Source organism: Sorex araneus, chromosome 5 (genome assembly GCF_027595985.1).
Source record: "Sorex araneus isolate mSorAra2 chromosome 5, mSorAra2.pri, whole genome shotgun sequence".
Classification (NCBI taxonomy): Eukaryota; Metazoa; Chordata; class Mammalia; order Eulipotyphla; family Soricidae; genus Sorex; species Sorex araneus.
The window spans coordinates 51,271,914-51,291,567 of NC_073306.1; the positions used below are offsets into that span (position 1 = coordinate 51,271,914).

Consider the following 19,654-nt stretch of genomic DNA (forward strand, 5'->3'; position numbering starts at 1 on the left):
GGATTGAAGGGATTAATGCTCAGCAATTGAGTGCTTACCTTACTTGTGTTGTGTGAGGCCCTGAGTTCCATCCCAGCACTGCAAAAACGGAAAATAAATTGTAACTGAAATAAAATTCTTATGTGAGGATCCTAATAACTGAGATTTTTATTTCAGGTCTTTGTAGGTAAAATACCAAGAGATTTATATGAGGATGAATTGGTGCCCCTGTTTGAGAAGGCTGGTCCTATTTGGGATCTACGTCTTATGATGGATCCACTATCTGGTCAAAACAGAGGGTATGCATTTATTACCTTTTGTGGAAAAGAAGCTGCACAGGAAGCTGTTAAACTGGTATGTGATCAATGAAAATCCCCTGTTGAGCATATTATATGAGAAAATTGCCTCAATATCAAAATGTTTGTAGTTAATGTTTTATTTACTTTTATTTCTACTTTGAATGCTTTAGTATTAATGGGGTTGCTATGTGGCCTTTGAATTATTTTTTCTCATTGTAAAAGTAAATAAAAATAATCTGTGAATAAATGAACATAGCCCAGAAAATAATGTATTAAAGAAAGTCTCCGATAATTTTTAGAATTCACTAGATTAATTAGTATCATAAGTTTTATTTGAATATTTGGAGCCTGCAGTTCTTATTTAAAAATAAAAAGCTTGTCAGTTCTTGCTGTTAAACATCAGGAGAGAGTGCTTAAAAGTGTAGTAAAAAACTAGGATGTTTTCAGGGGAACATAATGGGTAACATTGACTCTCTTTCGGACACAGTACAGGAACTGGTTGTTCATCTGTTGTTTCATTTTTGTCATAGCCTAGTCATATAATTTATATATTTTCTAAGTTACTGTTCTTTTCTATCTTTGTTTCCAGGCTCTTCGGTCCCCTCTGACTTGACTCTTTTCTGTTTTTCTACTATTTTATAACCAGTCTTCTAGTAATTTCCTTCCTGTAGGACCTTTTATCTTTTATACTCAAATTGTAGTTTTATTAGTGATAGTAGTGGCAACAGCAGTAACAAACTTCTGGAAATTAAATATATCTTTATTCTCAAGATACAACCATCTCAGTAACTTATAATGTCCTTGTTTTGGCATATTCTTTTGCCAGCTATCTAAAGGGCTCACTTTGTCTAGTTGTAGTTTTTCTCTAGATGAGTGACCTCATTTCCTAAAGCTTTTGGCTTTATTAGTTAGCTGGAAATTAATTCCCGCTCTAGTTTGACTCAGGTTTTAGTTTTATTATGGGGTTCTTTCAGTCTGTATAATGTTGAGAAATTTTCTAGACTTTATTTCCTCAATTTTGACAATATAAGAGATTTTAATTTTTTTTTTCTTTTTTGGGTCACACCCGGTGATGCACAGGGGTTATTCCTGGCTCATGCACTCAGGAATTACTCCTGTGGGTACTCAGGGGACCATATGGAATACTGGGAATCGAACCTGGGTTGACCGCATTTTTTGCAAGGCAAACACTATGCTGTTGTTCCAGCCCCAAGAGATTTTAATTTTTCATTATCAAATATTTTATAAATTTGGGTATTGCTATAAAGTATAAGACACTGAGGTTTGTCAGGGAAATTATCACCAGAGTGGGGTTTTTGTTTTGTTTTGTTTTCCTTTTGGTCACACCCCGTGATGCTCAGGGTTTACTCCTGGCTTTGCACTCAGGAATTCCTCCTGGTGGTGCTCAGTGGACCGTTTGGGTTGAACCCAGGTTGGCCATGTGCAAAGCAAATGCCTTACCTTCTGTACTCTTGCTCTGCCCCAACCACCATTGTGTTCTAATTAAACCATTTTTTATTTCTATCATACAAATTTGAAAGTATTGTCTTTGATTTGCAGTTTAAATTTTTGCTTGATTATTTAGAATTTATACTTTGTGTAGAATGCAAAATTCTATGTTTATTTTGGATTGATTTAATGTATTTTGTTACTCTTCATGTATTGTTAATTTCGCTTGTGATTTATTTGTATCTAATTTCCTCTTCAAGGATCCTGAATTATCAGTATTGATTACTTTTTCTGAAATTCTCTGGGGGAAAAATCCTTCAGACAAATAAAATGTTAATATGAAATAAGATCTTTTTAAAAATAAAGTAATTGTCATTTATATATGGAGGATCAACAAATCAAACTAAAATGAGAGATTGTAGCAGTGAAATTTAAAAATACAACATTAGGGCAAACAAGGGCACTTGGTAAGTTCATGAAGTAGGGATTATTGTATTTTATTTTATTTTATTTTATTTTTTTTTTTGCTCTTTGGGTCACACCTGGCGATGCACAGGGGTTACTCCTGGCTCTGCACTCAGGAATTACCCCTGGCTGTGCTCAGGGGACCATATGGGATGCTGGGATTTGAACCCGGGTCGGCCGCGTGCAAGGCAAACGCCCTACCCGCTGTGCTATCTCTCCAGCCCCGATTATTGTATTTTAATATCAAAATTTAATGATTGTTGAAATATTTTAGAGTAAGTTCAGTTTTCCTGAGTTTGGGGTGGTCGTGGGGTATCTGGCTTTTTTCTTCCTTGCAGTGTGACAGCTATGAGATTCGTCCTGGTAAACACCTTGGAGTGTGTATTTCTGTGGCAAACAACAGGCTTTTTGTTGGCTCAATTCCGAAGAATAAGACTAAAGAAAATATTCTGGAAGAATTCAGTAAAGTTACAGGTAAAACAAAAATGTATTTAGAGTAGTCTTGAGAAATCTTGTGGCACTATTGATAAGTGCACCCAAAAAAAAAAAAAGGCATGTTTTAAGAATTAACATCTCCATTTTCAATTTTACGCATAATTGTTACAGATTTTATGCCAAACTTTTTGCAAAAGAGTGGAATGTGGTCATTATGTAAAGCTTTTTTAAAAAATTGATACTTCTTTAAGATGGTTAACAGTTATTCATTGGTGATTTTATGGTGAAATAGGGTAAATTGCCTCCTTTAACTTTATGTTGGTTTGAAGTAAATTCCTTCATACACTCAGTTTATTGGTATATCCTATTCATTGCTTCTTTGCCTTAATTGAGCCTTGACTTTTGCCAGAGCCTTTACCTTGCACAGCCCTCAAGTAAAGGCATTTTCTCATTGATATTCAGTATGCTTGAGAACAAAGGGAATAAGAATTCATACCATCCTATGATCTTGTCTAATCAGTTTTCAGAATTCCAATTCAAACTTCATAAAGTTGATTGAGAAGTAATTTTTGGTGCTAGAAACTGAATTCAAAGCCTCAAATGCACAAGGCATTCACTCTGCCACTGAACTGTATCCCTAGTGCTTCCTCAATTCATTTTTAAAATGCTGATGGGTATCTACTAATGTAAGCTGCCATTTAAAATTCCCTGGATCAGGGGCCAGAGAGATAGTATAGCAGGTAGGGTGCTTGCCTTTCATGTGGCCAACTCAGGTTCAATCCCAGCACCACATAGAATCTCCTGTGTCCCACCAGGAGTAAGCTCCAAGTACCACTGCCACTGGGTGTGGCCCTTGATCACCCCCTTCATCACCGCCCCCCCAACACCCACACACAACACAGGGCCCCATGCTTCCCCCCAAAAAAACCCAAAATACTGCTTTGGGTAGGAAATGTAACTCAGTAATAGAGGGTGTGTTTTGCATGGCTGAGGCCCGGGTTCTGTTCCTCACACTGAGATTTCTTTTCCTCAGAAAAATTAAAATGCAAAAAAAAAAAAAAAAAGCCATTACTTTTCATCATGACTTCTCATTCACACTGTTCCCCAGAACCACACAGACTACTCTTATCTAGACTTTCTAGACTTGATATCCTTTCCCCTTCCTTGAAACATGTTTTGCTTTCAGTCTTTCGTTTATTGGAGATTGCATATGGTTAACAGTCTCATCTGTCTGAAATTGATTCTTAGAACCTTTTATATCTATGAAACATCTGATACCCCAGCCTCCTTATCTTTTGATCACCTCATCTTTATTCTTTTGTTTCAGTCTCCTAAAACCTAAATCATATATTCTAAATCTTGGCATCAGAACTTCTTCCCAGTCTAAATTTTGACTCTTAATAACCTATTTTATAACCATTGTTACTATCAGTAATAATTGTTTTAATCAGATAATCTTCATGGCATAGTTCCTTGACCCTATTACCTTTTTATCACATATAAACTCCTTTCTGATTTTATAACCATTTATTTACTTCTTCAGCAAGTATTTCCCAGTATCTGTTAAGCGCTGGCATTGTTCTGTGTACTAGGATACAATGGTGGATAAGAGCCATTCTCTGCCTTTATTTTCTGACAAAGGAGATAAAACCCTTCCCCCCAAAATTAAAATGTTTAAGATATTTTACACATGTGGTAGGTGGTATACACTTAGAAATAAAGGATGCTTTACTAGAGAATAGCAATCATCCTTATTGTAGTGTTTTTAAAATAATTTGAATAAGGTAATATTTCAACCAAGACATGAAGGATGTAGTATACAGAGACCAAAGAGCTGTTTGGTACAGTACATGCTTAAACTCCAAAGCAAAAAAAAAAACAAACTTGTATTAAAGTCATAGAAAAGGCTAGTGTTATTCACTTTGGAAGGTTGAATTAGGGATAGACTATAAGAGGTGAGGTAAGCAGGGCTTTTATTGCTCATGTAAGGAATAGTTTGAATTTTATTGCATGTATAATAATATATTTGAAGCTTTAAAGCAGGAAATGACATTTTTAATATGCATAGGATATTTGTTGTACTGGCATATTTTATAATGGCTTATGGGGTTTAAGACTAGAAATTAGGAATGGCCAGACACCACACGAGGTTGTCTTCACTGGGCAAATCGGAGGGGGGGCAGGTGAGTTTCCCTCTCCGCTCCAACAGAACAGCCAAAAACCTCCAGAACGCAATCGTCACCATTCTCACGGCTGCTCTCCACAGACTTGGATGAGCCTCACCCATGAGTGAATCTGCAAAGAAACCCAGGTATGCAGAACCCGTGACTGAAATCTCCAAGCTCACTTGGAGCGGGATTGGGCTTCTTCCTCCCATTTCCTGAGTTTACCAGTAGCTTTGCAGTCACAACCACAAACTGCCCCTGGATCCATATAATCTCATCAATGGTCATGATCCAGAGACTCAGAAATAAAGCTCCCAGAAGAGAGTGATACAGGTTTCACCCATGAGTGTATCTGCTGTATAATTGTATTCTAAATTTTAGAATTCCTGGAGCACATAGCCTCATTCACAGCCATGCAACCTCTCATACTCTACACCACTGATGTACCAAGAGTAGCACACAGCATTTGATGGGGCTTAACATACATGTTAGTAATTTTTTATACAAGGGCTTAAGGGCTCAGGATGAAATACAACAATCTTCACACACTTTCCTCTAAGGAAACTTCATTGGACCATTTATAGCAGATTGTTCATAACAAGCTGTACAAAATTAATTGTTTCGGTTCTGCTTTGGGGAGACACGGTTTGGGATTTGGGTGGAAACATTCGAAACATGGTGGTGAAAAGGTACAATAGTGGTGGAATTGGTATTTGAATATTAAATGTAATGAATTGTGAGCAACTTTATAAAAGTAAAATTAAATTTAAAGAAGAAATTAATTAGTTGATTGTTATAGTAATTTAGGTAGGAGATTGTGCACTAGGGTTATAGAAGTGGAGATGAAAAATAAATTGATGGGTGTGGAATTGGATAGGAGATGAAGGAAGAAAATGATGAAGGAATCCGTTTCTCACATGAGAACTGGAAATGTATAATACTGTATATTAAGTAGGAAAGTCTAGAGAAGATAGTGCATTTTTGAACATGTTTAATTTGAAATGTCTGAGTCTGGGCCAGAATTAATAGCATTATTATTTTGGAGGGTGGGGGTAATGGCAACTCTTGAACACAGAGTAGTACTGCTTTTGGCAGTACTACTAGGCCTGGGGTCTTGCAGTTGTAAGGCTTCAGCTTCAGCCCCTTGAGCTATCTCTGCCTATTTTTAAAATTTTTACTTTATTTAAATTTTTTAAAATTAATTTTTATTAAAAACTGATTTACAAAGTTGTTCATTGTATAGTTGTTTCAGGCATTGAGTATTCCAACACCACCTGTGTGACCTTTCCTCCACCATTCCTCCCAATCCCAACCTGCCCCCTCAGGCATATAACAAATTAACTTTATACAGCTTATTCCAACAAAACTTGAGAACTGGCAAATAGAATGATGAGAAAATAAATCAATGAGAACTAATTAGTGGTTACTATATGATTTTTACCTATATTACTCTATGTAAATAAGAAAATTAAAACCATTTAATGCAATATAACAATGCCTATTCTCATTCACACATATATGTTTTCAATTCTGGAATCTAAAGTATATTACATTAAATTTATTTCATACTTGGATCTTGTTATGGTAATAATCATGTCTCACTTGTCATTAATAAAACTTTAAAGCAATTCTGTGTTAATATATTTTGGAGTTTACATGGAATAGGTAAGGCCTGTATATGTAAATTTTCCCCTTACACTTTATATATAAATGCTGTAGTTTTAAAAGGTGTTTGTGATGATTTGTTACAAGCATTCAGTATTCCAACACCAGTCCCACCACCGTTAAACCTTCCTCCCACCGTTATCGCCAATTTTCCCCCCACCACTTAAGACTATCATCCCCATCCTTTGAGCTATCTCTGGCTCCTCTAAGCATTCCCTTTTTTGTGGTGCCAGGGATTAAACCCAGGGACTGCCGTATACAACATTGGTATTCTGTCACTAAACTGTCATTCTGTCATTCCTGGCTCCCTGTGATCATCTTTGTTTTGGGGCCACTCTCAGGAGCTGTCATACCTTACTCCTGGCTCTATGCTCAGGGGTCACTCTTGTCTTTGCTTGGGTAACTACCTGATGCTGGGGATTGAACCCAGGTTAGCCATATGCAAGGCAAATGCCCTACCTGTCTCTCTTTTTTAATGCTGTCTCATTCTTTCTTTTCTTTATCTTTTTTGTATGGGGTGCACCTGGAAGTGGTTGAGGGCTTTTTCTGGTGATGCTTGTGCAGACAATTGTACAGTACCATTGATCAAATCAGGGCTTCTGCATGCACAGCACACACTTTGAATTATGTCCCCACTCTCCCTTTCTCTCTCCCTCCCTCCTTTCTTTCCAAATTTTTGGCCACACCCATCAGTGCTTAGGGACCTCTTCTAGCTCAATGCTTGGGGAGAGTTCCTAGTGATGTTCAAGGAACCATATAGGGCCAGCAGTGAAACCCAGCCTCCTGCAGACACAGCTTGCACTCCAGCCCATTGCTCTATCTGATCTGGGAATAACCCAAATCGTTTGTTCTTTGTGGGGTGGAGTTGGGGAAGGGGTCTACACCTGGCAGTGCTCAGAACTTAATCCTGGCTCTGTACTCAGGGAACACTTCTCGTGGGACTTGGGGTACCGTATTGGATGTGGGGACTAAACATGGGTCGGCCGTGTGCAAGACAAGCACCCTCCCTGTTGTATCCACTCCTGCCCCCAGCCCAGATCATTCTTAAGTATATAGTTAGTATTTTAAAAGTAGGAGCTAGTGCTGTTTAAAAATAATCTGTATAGAAAGATGAGATCATTAATATAAGCATATAACTAACGTAGGGACTATATGTGTTTAATAGAGATTTTTATTCTTGGTGAAACCGTAAAACTAGATTCATGGAAGATTTTAGAACTTGATTATTGAATTTTCTTATGGATTTGTATTAATAGTTTTGTTTTTCATTTCCTTGGCACTATTTTCTAAGTTTATGTTCTGTTAACTAAACCATAGATTTAATATACGGTGGTTGGACTTGTTCATGATGTATCTTCAGGATTTCTAAAATTAAAAAGGAATATAAAATGCTATTACAACTGCCATATCTAATAATGTTGATTTAATTGCCTGCTAGGTAATTAGTGAATCATTTTGAGACTGTTTCAGTTATTTTTTTGCTCTATGGCAAATGGATTTAGATTGCCTAGTTGCTGGATTTGTGGTGGATGCTTTTGGCTTATATATCTGGCTGTTGGTTTAACAGAGGGTTTGGTGGACGTTATTCTCTATCATCAACCCGATGACAAAAAGAAGAATCGGGGGTTCTGCTTCCTTGAATATGAGGATCACAAGTCAGCAGCACAAGCCAGACGCCGGCTGATGAGTGGAAAAGTTAAAGTATGGGGAAATGTAGTTACAGTTGAATGGGCTGACCCTGTGGAAGAACCAGATCCAGAAGTCATGGCTAAGGTAAATGCAGTTATTTGGGATGAGGGTATTGTTATTATTTAAATTTTTGTACTCAGAATAAAGCTCTTTTTTTTTAAGTTTTATAATATAAATACAAACTGTGGCTCTTGATCTTATTGTTTAGACCAGGACTTGGTTTAACACCAAACTTAAAAGTCCGTCTGGTTACCCAGATATTTATGTTAGCTATCTCTTTTCCTTATTAAATGTGCAAGGGGAGCTAAAATGAAATTCTTTTTATTATATATTTCTAAATACAGCATTTATTGTAGGTAGTACAGGCATTATGAGGAATGTAGATTTTTTTTTAATGGTAGAAAAGACAAGTAATGTTTTGGAGATTATGAGTTATAATTGATGTTGATCATGTTTTGACTTTTTTTTTTTTACATGATCCTAAATTTTATTTTAATGTATAGTTTTTTAAAGTTCTTTCTTGAGCCAAGCCTGGTGATGCTCAGAGTTTACTTCTGCCTTTGTACCTCAGGTATTATGGGGTTCAGGGAACTATATGCAGTACTGGGTATCTAATTTGGGTCAGCTGCATGTAAGGCAAGCACCCTACCTGCTAGACTATCTGTCCAGTCCTCAACGTATAGCTTATTTTTGTCTTTTAAAGTTGTTGTTCCTAATAATTAAATTCCTTTTGTGATTGTTCCCATAAAGAAAGGCAAAGGGTTATCATATTCATTGTAACATGTTAGTGGCAAAACGTACTTGGAATTTGTATTGCCTGGATTTTTGCCTGATAAATGGTGGTACGAAGAATCCTGATTCCTAGGCTTTCCTGGGTTATTCCTAGGATTGAAGAGACACACCAGCAGTTTCCACTGCTGTTATGAGTATTTTGGTATGTGTTTTTTTCGTTCAGGAAGATAGCAACTCTGGGAAATGAAAATTTGTGGTGAGATTTTTCTGGACAAAGGAGTCTCCCTTAAGCTTTTATTTTTTTATTTTTTTTGCTTTTTGGGTCACACCTGGCGATGCAGAGGGGTCACTCCTGGCTCTGCACTCAGGAATCACCCCTGGCGATGCTCAGGGGACCATATGGGATGCTGGGAATCAAACCCGGGTCGGCCTCGTGCAAGGCAAACGTCCTACCCGCTGTGCTATTCCTGTAGCCCCCTCCCTTAAGCTTTTATTGCAGAAAGAAGTTCTTCCTCTGATTAGTTTGGAGGAGAGCACTGATTTATACCAATTTGATGAAAGTTTTTGTAGACAGAGACATCTTCGATGGTCATTGTTGCCACTGCTGCTATTTGTGTTTCTTACCATTTGGCACCTTAAGTAATAGTGCTCCACTTTGTACTGAAGTATAATATAATTTCAGCAACGGTAGCCATTTCTGTCACATTTTTGCTAATTATTAAAAGTGATTTAATTATATTATTTTTATTTTATAAAAAATGCAAACTACTAATATGCTGGTACCAAAGACCATTGAAAAAGCTAAGAGAAGCTCTCAGATGTGCTATATGAAAACTTTCTCAGCCCTTGAGTAGATGGATGTTAAAAGGGACTGAGATTTTAAATAGCCCTGTTTTTCTCCAGTTCTTTCTTTGGGAGGAGGGTGCACCCTGCAGTGCTCAGGGACCATGCAGTGCCAAGGATTGAACCAGGAGCTTCTGCTTGCAAAGCATGCACTCAGATCATTGAGTTCTCTCAGGCCATTGTTCTTTTTTAGCTTGATTTTAATTCTGCTTGTTTCCTTTAATACAGTTACATTTGGTCAGATCACTAAATTTGAATTTTATCTTTGTGATAAATATTTTTGTTTTTGGGGTCCATACCTGGTTTTGTACTCTGGACCCACACCTGGCTCTCTGCTGGGGAATTACGTGCTATGTGGGATTCAAACTACGGTTGGGGTCACATCCACGTGCTAGGCAAGTGCCTTAACCTTTGTACTTTTTTTTCTGGTCCCTGCATAAATATTTTAAGATTTCTTACAACTTTGAATTTACCTTATAGAAAAGATACTGGGATAGTTTTCCCCCTGAACCATATTACTGGCTGTCCCATTATTATTTTTTTCTATAAAACATTTTAAAATACCGGGGCTGGAGCGATAGCACAGCGGGTAGGGCGTTTGCCTTGCACATGGCCGACCCGGGTTCGAATCCCAGCATCCCATATGGTCCCCTGATCACCGCCAGGGGTGATTCCTGAGTACATGAGCCAGGAATAACCCCTGTGCATCACCGGGTGTGGCCCAAAAAGCAAAAAAAAAAAAAAAAAAAAAACATTTTAAAATACCATTATAATATACTGCCAGTTGTGGCTTTAGCCCTCTGCCCCCAAATAAGAATAACTAAAAATAACATTTTGTATCTATTAAACATTATAGCAAAGGTAATAAGTTTCTTTTTGGGGAGTGGTGGTCCACACCCATTGGTGCTCAGGACTTACTCCTGGCTCCGCACTAGGGCTTGATCACTCTTTTTTTTGTCACACCCGGCAATGCATAGGGGTTACTCCTGGCTCTGCACTCAGGTACTACCCCTGGCGGTGCTCAGGGGATCATATGGGATGCTGGGAATCGAACCCGGGTTGGCCGTGTGCAAGGCAAAAGCCCTACCCGCTGTGCTGTTGCTCCAGCCCTAGGGCTTGATCACTCTTGATGGGCTCCAGTGACAATATGGGGTACCAGGAATCAAATTCAGGTCGGCCATATTTGAGGAAGGCAAGCACCTTATGTGTTGTACTATCTCTCCAGCCCTTGTAATAAGCTTTTTAAGAATCTAAAATCATTAGTAATTTGCTTGCAGCCAAATATCTCTGCTAACCTTTCAGATTGAAATTCACCCAAAACTTGTTGTTTTTGGCAATTCCCTGTGATCCTCAAGGTCTATTCCTGGTGTGGTGCTTGAGGACTATACAGTGCTGGGGATAGAACTGTAGGCCTCTGCATGCAAAACGCTTGCACAAATCTATTGTTAGCTCTTAGACTTGTTTTAAAATTGGAATGGGGTGGGAGTATTATAGCCAGTAGAATAAAGCTGCTTTTACTTCAGTCTGTCGGTTTTGTAGTTCATGAAAGGTTTATTTATTTATGCATGCTTGCATGCTCTGCCAGAGAGATAATCACCATAAGCAAGGAATGTGCTTTTCCTTTGAGCTATATATCCCTGACCTTTATTAAGGTTTTTTGCTAAGTTGCGTCCATATTCAGATCAACCAGATCATAACAGCCTATCTTTTTAATTCTTTGGGGGAATGGTTGAGGCCATACCCAGTAATGCTTAGGAGCTTTTTATGACTCTGTGCTTAGGACTATCAGTTCTGGCAGTGCTTTGGGACCATATGTGGTATCAGGGATAATACTGGGGTCAGTGGGACACAAGGCCCTACCATTCTGTACTATCCAGTCCACTAACTCTTTCTTAGTAGATCTTTTTTCCTATTGAATATTTTCTTTTTTCTTTTCTGTTTGTTTTGTTTTGGGGCCATATCTCACAAAGCTCAGGGATTATTATTGGCTTTGTAGTCAGGAATAGTCTTGTCAGTGCTCAGGGGACCATATGGGATGGCGGGGATTGAACTCCAGTTGGTTGTGTGCAGAGCAAGGTGCCCTAACTACTAATACGTTAAAACTTATGGTTTGTTTAATATATATGCATATATATGCTTTATTTTATTATATATCTTATATAAATATGCATATACTTATATCTTATAAGAATATGTTATATTCTTATTTTCCGGGGGGGCCTCAAATGTGGCGGTGCTTGGGGCTTACTATTATCTCTGTGGTTAGGGATCACTCCTAGTTGAACTTAGGGGAGACCATTATGGTGCCAGGGATTGAACCTGGATAGGCCACATACAAGGCAAGCACACTGGCATGTATTACTGCTCCAGCCCCTACTTTCCTTTTTAAGTAGGTGTTCTCTCTTGAACATGTATCTCTTTCTGTCTTCTGCTCTTTGTCCCAAACCCATATTCTCTTTTGAGCATGTCTTCCTCTTTCTCTCTCTTTCCTTCAGATGTCTAAATTTCTTTCAACACAAATTATTTTTAAAACATTGTAACTGAGAAAAGAGTGCTAAGTTTTTTATTTTTCAGCAGTGCTTGGAGACCATATAGTGCCGAGGATCAAAATCATGCTAGTTATTTGTGCCACCACTTTGAGTCTTCTTTCCAGCTCCCAGTATGTTATGTATTTTCTTATTTCAAAAATCAAAATAGGCATGCGGTGTGGGTCGGAGGGATGGGTTTGGGCCACACCTACTGTGCTTATGCATTACTTCTGACCCTGAACTTAGGGGTCACTCTTGTCAGTGCTCAGGGTGATTCCAGATATCAAACTGGGAATGACCATGTGCAAAGTAAGCATCATAACCTCTATACTAGTTCTCTGGCCTCAAAATTATATCTAAAGGTATAGGGGGAAAATTCCACTTCTCCTAAACCCCATCTTTCCTTTATATGCATTCAGTTTCAGTAATCTGTGGTTTATTCTTTTAGTGATTCCTTAGACAAATATATAGGTTTCCTTTCTTTGTCTGCTCTTATGAATGGTTATTGATAACCTATCGCATTTACTAATCTATTTTTATTTTTTCATTAGTCTGCCAATTTATGTACCATTTTATATAAATGTTGTCAATTAAGCTATGAGGCAGTTCTTGACTATAAGAAAGATTTTAACTTTGACTTTAAGTTGGAACTCTCTTTGAGATGTAAATGGAGAGAATGTCTTACATTATCTTGACAATCTCCATATTTGTTCTTTTTTTGTTTGTTTTTGGACTACACCTGGCAGTGCTTAGGGGTTACTGCTAGGGAATCATATGTAGCGATGGAGATCAAACCCATTTAGCCTCATGCAAGGCACCACCCTACCCACTACTATTGCTCTGGCTCTCGGTCCTTACTTTTTGTGGATTCAGTCAGTTGGATATTGGATAATTTCTTATGTCATTACAGTACTATAATGCATAAACTATGTTATATCTGCTGATATAGGTACAGATAAATTTATACTAAAAGATTTTTAGGGATAGAATTGTGCTTTTTGTTTTGTTTTGTTTTTTGTTTTTTGCGTCACACCCAGCGAGGCACAGGGGTTATTCTTGGCTCTGCACTCAGGAATTACCCCTGGCATATAGGATGCTGGGAATCGAACCCGGGTCGGCTGCATGCAAGGCAAACCCTACCCGCTGTGCTATTGCTTCAGCCTCAGAATTGTGCATTTTTAATGATACAGTTAAATGCCAAATTCTCATGTACAGATGGTCTACAGTTTTATTCTCTTAGCAGTCACTAAAATATGAGAGAACTGTTTTCCTTATCCTTACCAAAATAGAGAATGGATTTTGTCTGTTGTATAATCACATCTTAATGCTGTTAAGATTTGCTTCTTTCACTTTATGTGGGTTTAAATTTCTAGTGTTATAAGGACCAGTTGTATTTACTTTTGTTAAATATGTATTATGAATTCTGCCTGTCTTTGATCTGTTTTTTCTATTGTGCTTTTTCTTGTCTTCTGGACAGTTCTGACATTAAAAATAAAAAAGAAGAAGAAATTTATATAAATGGTGGTAGAGATAGGGAGTCCATACCCAGCAGTGTTCAGGAGTTGCTCCTGGCTCTGCACTCAGGAATCACTTCTGGTAGTGCTGGAGGGACCATATAGTGTGCTAGGGACGAATCCAGGTTGGCCATGTGCAAGGCAAGATCTTACTGCTGTATTGTCTCTCTGGCTCCCTAAAAAATGGAAATCTTTGAAATACAAAATACTTATGGCATTACTTATTGTCTCTCTGGCTTCCTAAAAAATGGAAATCTTTGAAATACAAAATACTTATGGCTTTACTTATGGCTCTTTTTTTGCCATTTACAAGTCATTTTAATATTTGAAGATACCCTTTATGTTTTTTAAAACATTCATGTCATATCTCTCACACCAACATTTTATATAGAAGAATTGTCCTTTTTTTCTCTTCTAGTTTATCCCAGTAAATGTTTGTTTCTTTCTATTAAAACTTTTCATCTGTTTGTATGTTATGAGGTGTGAGTGCAACTTTTATTTTTATCCAAGTTAATAACAGTGTTACATTTTGTTATTTAGGTAGAGGCCAGTCTTTAAATTTTGTTCCTGTTTTTTTCTCCTGGCTATTCTTGTTTATTTTTCTTTTCATCTTACTTTTTTCTTCATGTTATTTTATGAGCTTTAGAATCTGCTTATGCAGTTACTCCAGAGGGTGGGAGGGATAATTTTTTTAGGGGGGATAAGAGGAAAAAAGAAAAACTACCTGTGCCACTAAGGTGGAAAAAATGCTTTAATAAAGCCTGAAACTAAAATTAAGTAAACAGTGACAGTGTCGTATATTTCTTTTATTAGGTTAAAGTTTTATTTGTGAGAAACTTGGCTACTACCGTTACAGAAGAAATATTGGAAAAGTCATTTTCTGAATTTGGAAAACTTGAAAGAGTGAAGAAGTTGAAAGATTATGCATTTGTGCATTTTGAAGACAGAGGAGCAGCAGTTAAGGTAGACATACTGAAATTTTGCTTAATGATGTTTGAGTTTTGTTGTTAAAAGTTGCCAAACATATAACAGGCTTTAAAACCTTAATTAGAATTGATTTTCAGCTTTTTTGCCAACTTTGTACATAGAACTATTAATATCTCTGGAGTGGTGGTAGTGTAATAGGAAAGATTTCATGTTTCAAAGCTTGCATTTGTGATTTTAAGCAAGTTAATTCTTAACTTTGGTGAACCTAAGTTTTGATTGCATGTTTCTTGAAAATATTACTAAGTCTAGTAATTATCTCCTATGAATAAATAGGAAACAAATACATTTAATAGTGATCTTGTGGCCTTAGTTTTTAGACCTTATGTCTAAAGAAACTGAACAGTGTACATGAATATGCATATAATACAGTATATTAATTTTAATAGGTGTATTCTGAGGAAATGGCTTTCTGTAGGTTTCCCTTTACTCACTTTAGAATGCTGGCAGTGTTTTGCCAGTTTTTTTTTTGGGGGGGGGTCACACCCGGCGATGCTCAGGGGTTACTCCTGGATTTACACTCAGGAATTATTCCTGGTGGTGCTCAGGGGACCATATGGGATGCTGGGAATTGAACCCAGGTCGGCCGAGTGCAACCTGGGCCCTACCCACTGTGCTATTGCTCCAGCCCTAATCTACCATTTTTTAAAAAACTAAATTGTTTTTGGTCCTCTCTCCTTAGATGTAAAAAAATGATGTTAATAAAAACTTGCTTAAAAATAATTGGGAAGAGGGATCCAAAATCAGTGAATGATTCAGCTTTTTTGTTTTTTCTTTACACATTCTGTTGGTATAGTACTCTGATTTAGTATTTCTCATTTCTTACCCAGGGTACTACTTTAAAATGTGTTTTGAAGAATCTTTTACTTGATTAGATTTATTAGTTTGCTTTTTGATAAAAGTTAATTATTGAATATAGTTTATGAAATTGACAGCTCGAGATTTTGTCACAAATATTATGAAACATAAAAACTATATTTTCAAAGTATTTCTTTTTATTCAGTGTTATTAAGTTGTTCCTGATAGAAAATTATTATAAAAATTGTAGGATAGGTTGTCAAAGATATTTGTGAAGATTTCTAGCTCAGCAACTAGAATTCATATTCACCAGGACAGTTAGAGTTGATAATTTATTCTTACATTTGGATGCTTCTATAAGACTCATTTACAGTCAATGAGAATGACTCACTTGTATTAAGTAGCCCAAAACTCAGGCGTATGGTGGGAAATTGGCTTCTTGAGCAATGTTTTTAACCTTTTTCTCACCATGGCTCTTCCTCGCCTCAGTTGTCCCCTTTGGAAGATCCTGGGCGCCCAAAGAATATGTCCCCCATTTAAGAAATAGCTAACTAGATTACTGATTACTAGATTACTAGATACATGTAAATTGCTGCATGTCCTATATAGTTCATCTAACTGTATTTGTCCCAGGGAAATAGACTGTATTAGGGAAACAAAAGCTATTGGTGAGGATGTGATACTCTATTATTAGGTCACTTGAACATTGAAGTGTGGCAGAGACTGTTAGATGAAAGAAGAATGTCAAGAACTAGTATCGAATTCTTTGATTACTGTTTTTTTATATGTTACTTCTTTTTTTTTTCTTTTTTCTTTTTTATTCTTTTATAGAATCACCATGTGGAAAGTTACAAAGCTTTCAGGTTTAAGTCTCAGTTATACAGTGCTTGAACACCCATCCCTTCACCAGTGCACATATTCCACCACCAAGAATCACAGTATACCTCCCCCCCTGATTACTGTTTTTTCAAGTTATACTTAAGTTATTGGTTCCCACCATATTTGCATTCTTTTTCAACTGTTCCGGCAACAGTCCTTGGCTTTCTTGAAAATCATCTTGTTGAATTTCAGTGATAAACCTAATTGATGTTTCAAATCAAAGTTTTTATGAAGAAAGACCTACATATATATGCCACATGCTTATATGAAACTTTGTCTCCTAAAAAGCTTAAGTAATTTTCGTTTTGTTTTGCTTTCTGGCCATACCCAGAGGGTTGTTACTCTGGCTCTATGCTAAGGGATCAGCACGGGTTGGCCACGAGATTTTGTTTGGTTTCTGTTAATGGCATTTTTCACAAGTACAGATTTGCTTCTTTGATGTAGCTAGGCCTTGAGGAGTTCCTTGGAATTAGGAGTAGCATTAGGCAACTCTGGCAGCTCCTTTATACCTTTTTGGTAAAGGAGTATTGAGGAAGTCTAGGCACCACTCTCTGCCTTTGATGGTTCAGTTCTTGGATCTGGTATTGTGGATTCATTAGAACCACATCTAGGGCTGGGGCCTAACAGAATGCCAGGATTCCCTGAAGCCCTTTTGATTATTTTTTAGGCCATACTCAGCTTTGCTTAGGGCTTACTCCTGGCTCAGCACTTAGAGATCATTTGTGATGGGGTCCTGGGGGCCATTTGTGGTGCTGGGGGATCAAATCTGGGACGGGCTCTTTTGCAAGACAAGCACCTTACCTCTGGCATTGTACTATGTCTGTACTCTCTCCAGCCTGTATTTTGGGGCTATTCCCACATTCACATTTCCAGTGGTGGTCAGGCTCCTACAGTGCTGGGGATTTCTTGAGCTATGTTACTGACCCATTCTTCACCTTTTTGTGGGGGGTGAGAGTGGGTGTGTTCTGGACCACATGTCAGTGGCCTTGCTCATGAGATTTTCTGACTCACTGGTGCTGAGGGGGAGTATATGCAGTACAGGGGATCAAACTTGGATCAGCAGCCTGCAGCTTCCTGCAAGTCAAATGGTTTACTCCCTACTATCATCCCCTACTATCATCTTCCTGTCTCTCAAGTGTTTCTTCTTCCCTCCTTTTTCAAATATAAAATTGTTTGGGATTTGTTCACAGTGGATAGGATCAAAAGAAACAAGTACTTTAACTTTATTTTCATATGTACTCTCTGGCAAATTGATCTTTTGCAAGTGAAAGTAGTTATGAAGTAAATAATTTGTTGAGTGTATGAAATAGCACAAACATTTTTATTTTTATAGTACCATTACTTGTAAAATATATTTTCTAATTTTTTATAGGCCATGGATGAAATGAATGGTAAAGAAATAGAAGGGGAAGAAATTGAAATAGTTTTAGCCAAGCCACCAGACAAGAAAAGGAAAGAGCGCCAAGCTGCTAGACAGGCCTCCAGAAGCACTGCGTGAGTCTGCATTTTATTAGTGCATCTTTGAAAGAGAATAACTTAATAATGGAAATTAGATTAATATGCAGAGTCAGAAAAATATTGAGTAAACTAATTTGTTTTTTTCTTTTCTCCCTTCTCCTGCTAGCTATGAAGATTATTACTATCACCCTCCTCCTCGAATGCCACCTCCAATTAGAGGTCGGGGTCGTGGTGGGGGAAGAGGTGGATATGGCTACCCTCCAGATTACTATGGCTATGAAGATTATTATGATGATTATTATGGTTATGATTATCACGACTATCGTGGAGGCTATGAAGATCCCTACTACGGCTATGATGATGGCTATGCAGTAAGAGGAAGAGGAGGAGGAAGGGGAGGGCGAGGTGCTCCACCACCACCAAGGGGGCGGGGAGCACCACCTCCAAGAGGTAGAGCTGGTTATTCACAGAGGGGGGCACCTTTGGGACCGCCAAGAGGCTCTAGGGGTGGCAGAGGGGGTCCTGCACAACAGCAGAGAGGCCGTGGTTCCCGTGGAGCTCGGGGCAATCGTGGGGGCAATGTAGGAGGCAAGAGAAAGGCAGATGGGTACAACCAACCTGATTCCAAGCGTCGTCAGACCAATAACCAACAGAACTGGGGTTCCCAACCCATCGCTCAGCAGCCGCTTCAACAAGGTGGTGACTATTCTGGTAACTATGGTTACAATAATGACAACCAGGAATTTTATCAGGATACTTATGGGCAACAGTGGAAATAGACAAGTGAGGGCTTGAAAATGATATTGGCAAGATCGATTGGCTCTAGATCTACATTCTTCACACACAACAAACAATTGGCTTAACTGTTTCATCTTTAAGTAGCAATTTCCTGCCATTTGTATTGGGCTGAAGAAATCACTATTGTATATATACTCAAGTCTTTTTATTTTTTTTCCTCTTTTCGTAAATGCTCTTGGACATTATTGGGCTTGCAGAGTTCCCTTATTCTGAGGTTACCATGCTTTTATTGTTTCAAGCTTCATTTTAGCTTCAAAACAAACTGAGCACACTGTTAAATCATGATTTTGCAGAACCTTTGGTTTTGAACAGTTTCATTTTTTGGATTTGGATAGATACATAGGAGTATGGAGTATGCTGTAAATAAAAATACAAGCTAGTGCTTTGTCTTAGTAGTTTTAAGAAATTGAAGCAAACAAATTTAAGTTTTCTTGTATTGAAAATAACATGATTGTATGTTTTGCATTCCTAGAAGTAGGTTAACTGTGTTTTTAAATTGTTATAACTTCACACCTTTTTGAAATTTGCCCTACAAAATTTGTTTGGCTTAAACGTCAAAGCCGTGACAATTTGTTCTTTGATGTGATTGTATTTCCAATTTCTTGTTCATGTAAGATTTCAATAAAACTCAAAAATCTATTCAAAACATTACCTATTTCAAATTCAATTGTGTCCTAAAACATTACTTTATTCGTAATTCTTGCAAGAAATATTGTTTTCAAACTATAACTGCCTATGTGAGTGATCAAATTCATGCAAAATTTCTTGTCTATTCCAATATGTATTGTGGATATCAGACTGAGGATTAGTCTAAATTTTAATATTTATTCCAAATAACACTTCATTGGTGGTATTTTCTCATAGTCTCTGAATTTGAAATTTTATCTTTTTTTATTATTATTATAAAAACAGGTTCAAAGACTTTTGAACATTCTTGCAGGCATTTGGATAATTTGTGTTAAATAATTTGGGGT

At 37.5% G+C, this 19,654-nt stretch overlaps 1 protein-coding gene across 3 annotated transcripts in view; it reads left to right on the forward strand.

The window, feature by feature from the left end:
- The window catches only part of HNRNPR (heterogeneous nuclear ribonucleoprotein R), a 40,547-nt gene extending 21,212 nt beyond the window's left edge, over positions 1–19,335 (forward strand). For all 3 annotated transcript variants that reach the window (XM_004603422.3, XM_004603420.3, XM_055138489.1), the window contains 6 exons: positions 157–333; positions 2,531–2,666; positions 8,025–8,230; positions 14,577–14,726; positions 17,797–17,918; positions 18,049–19,335. In XM_004603422.3, the coding sequence (XP_004603479.1) occupies positions 157–333; positions 2,531–2,666; positions 8,025–8,230; positions 14,577–14,726; positions 17,797–17,918; positions 18,049–18,661 (1,404 nt within the window). In that variant the 3' untranslated portion in view covers positions 18,662–19,335. The remainder of the gene's footprint in view (positions 1–156; positions 334–2,530; positions 2,667–8,024; positions 8,231–14,576; positions 14,727–17,796; positions 17,919–18,048) is intronic.
- Positions 19,336–19,654: the final 319 nt, after the last annotated feature.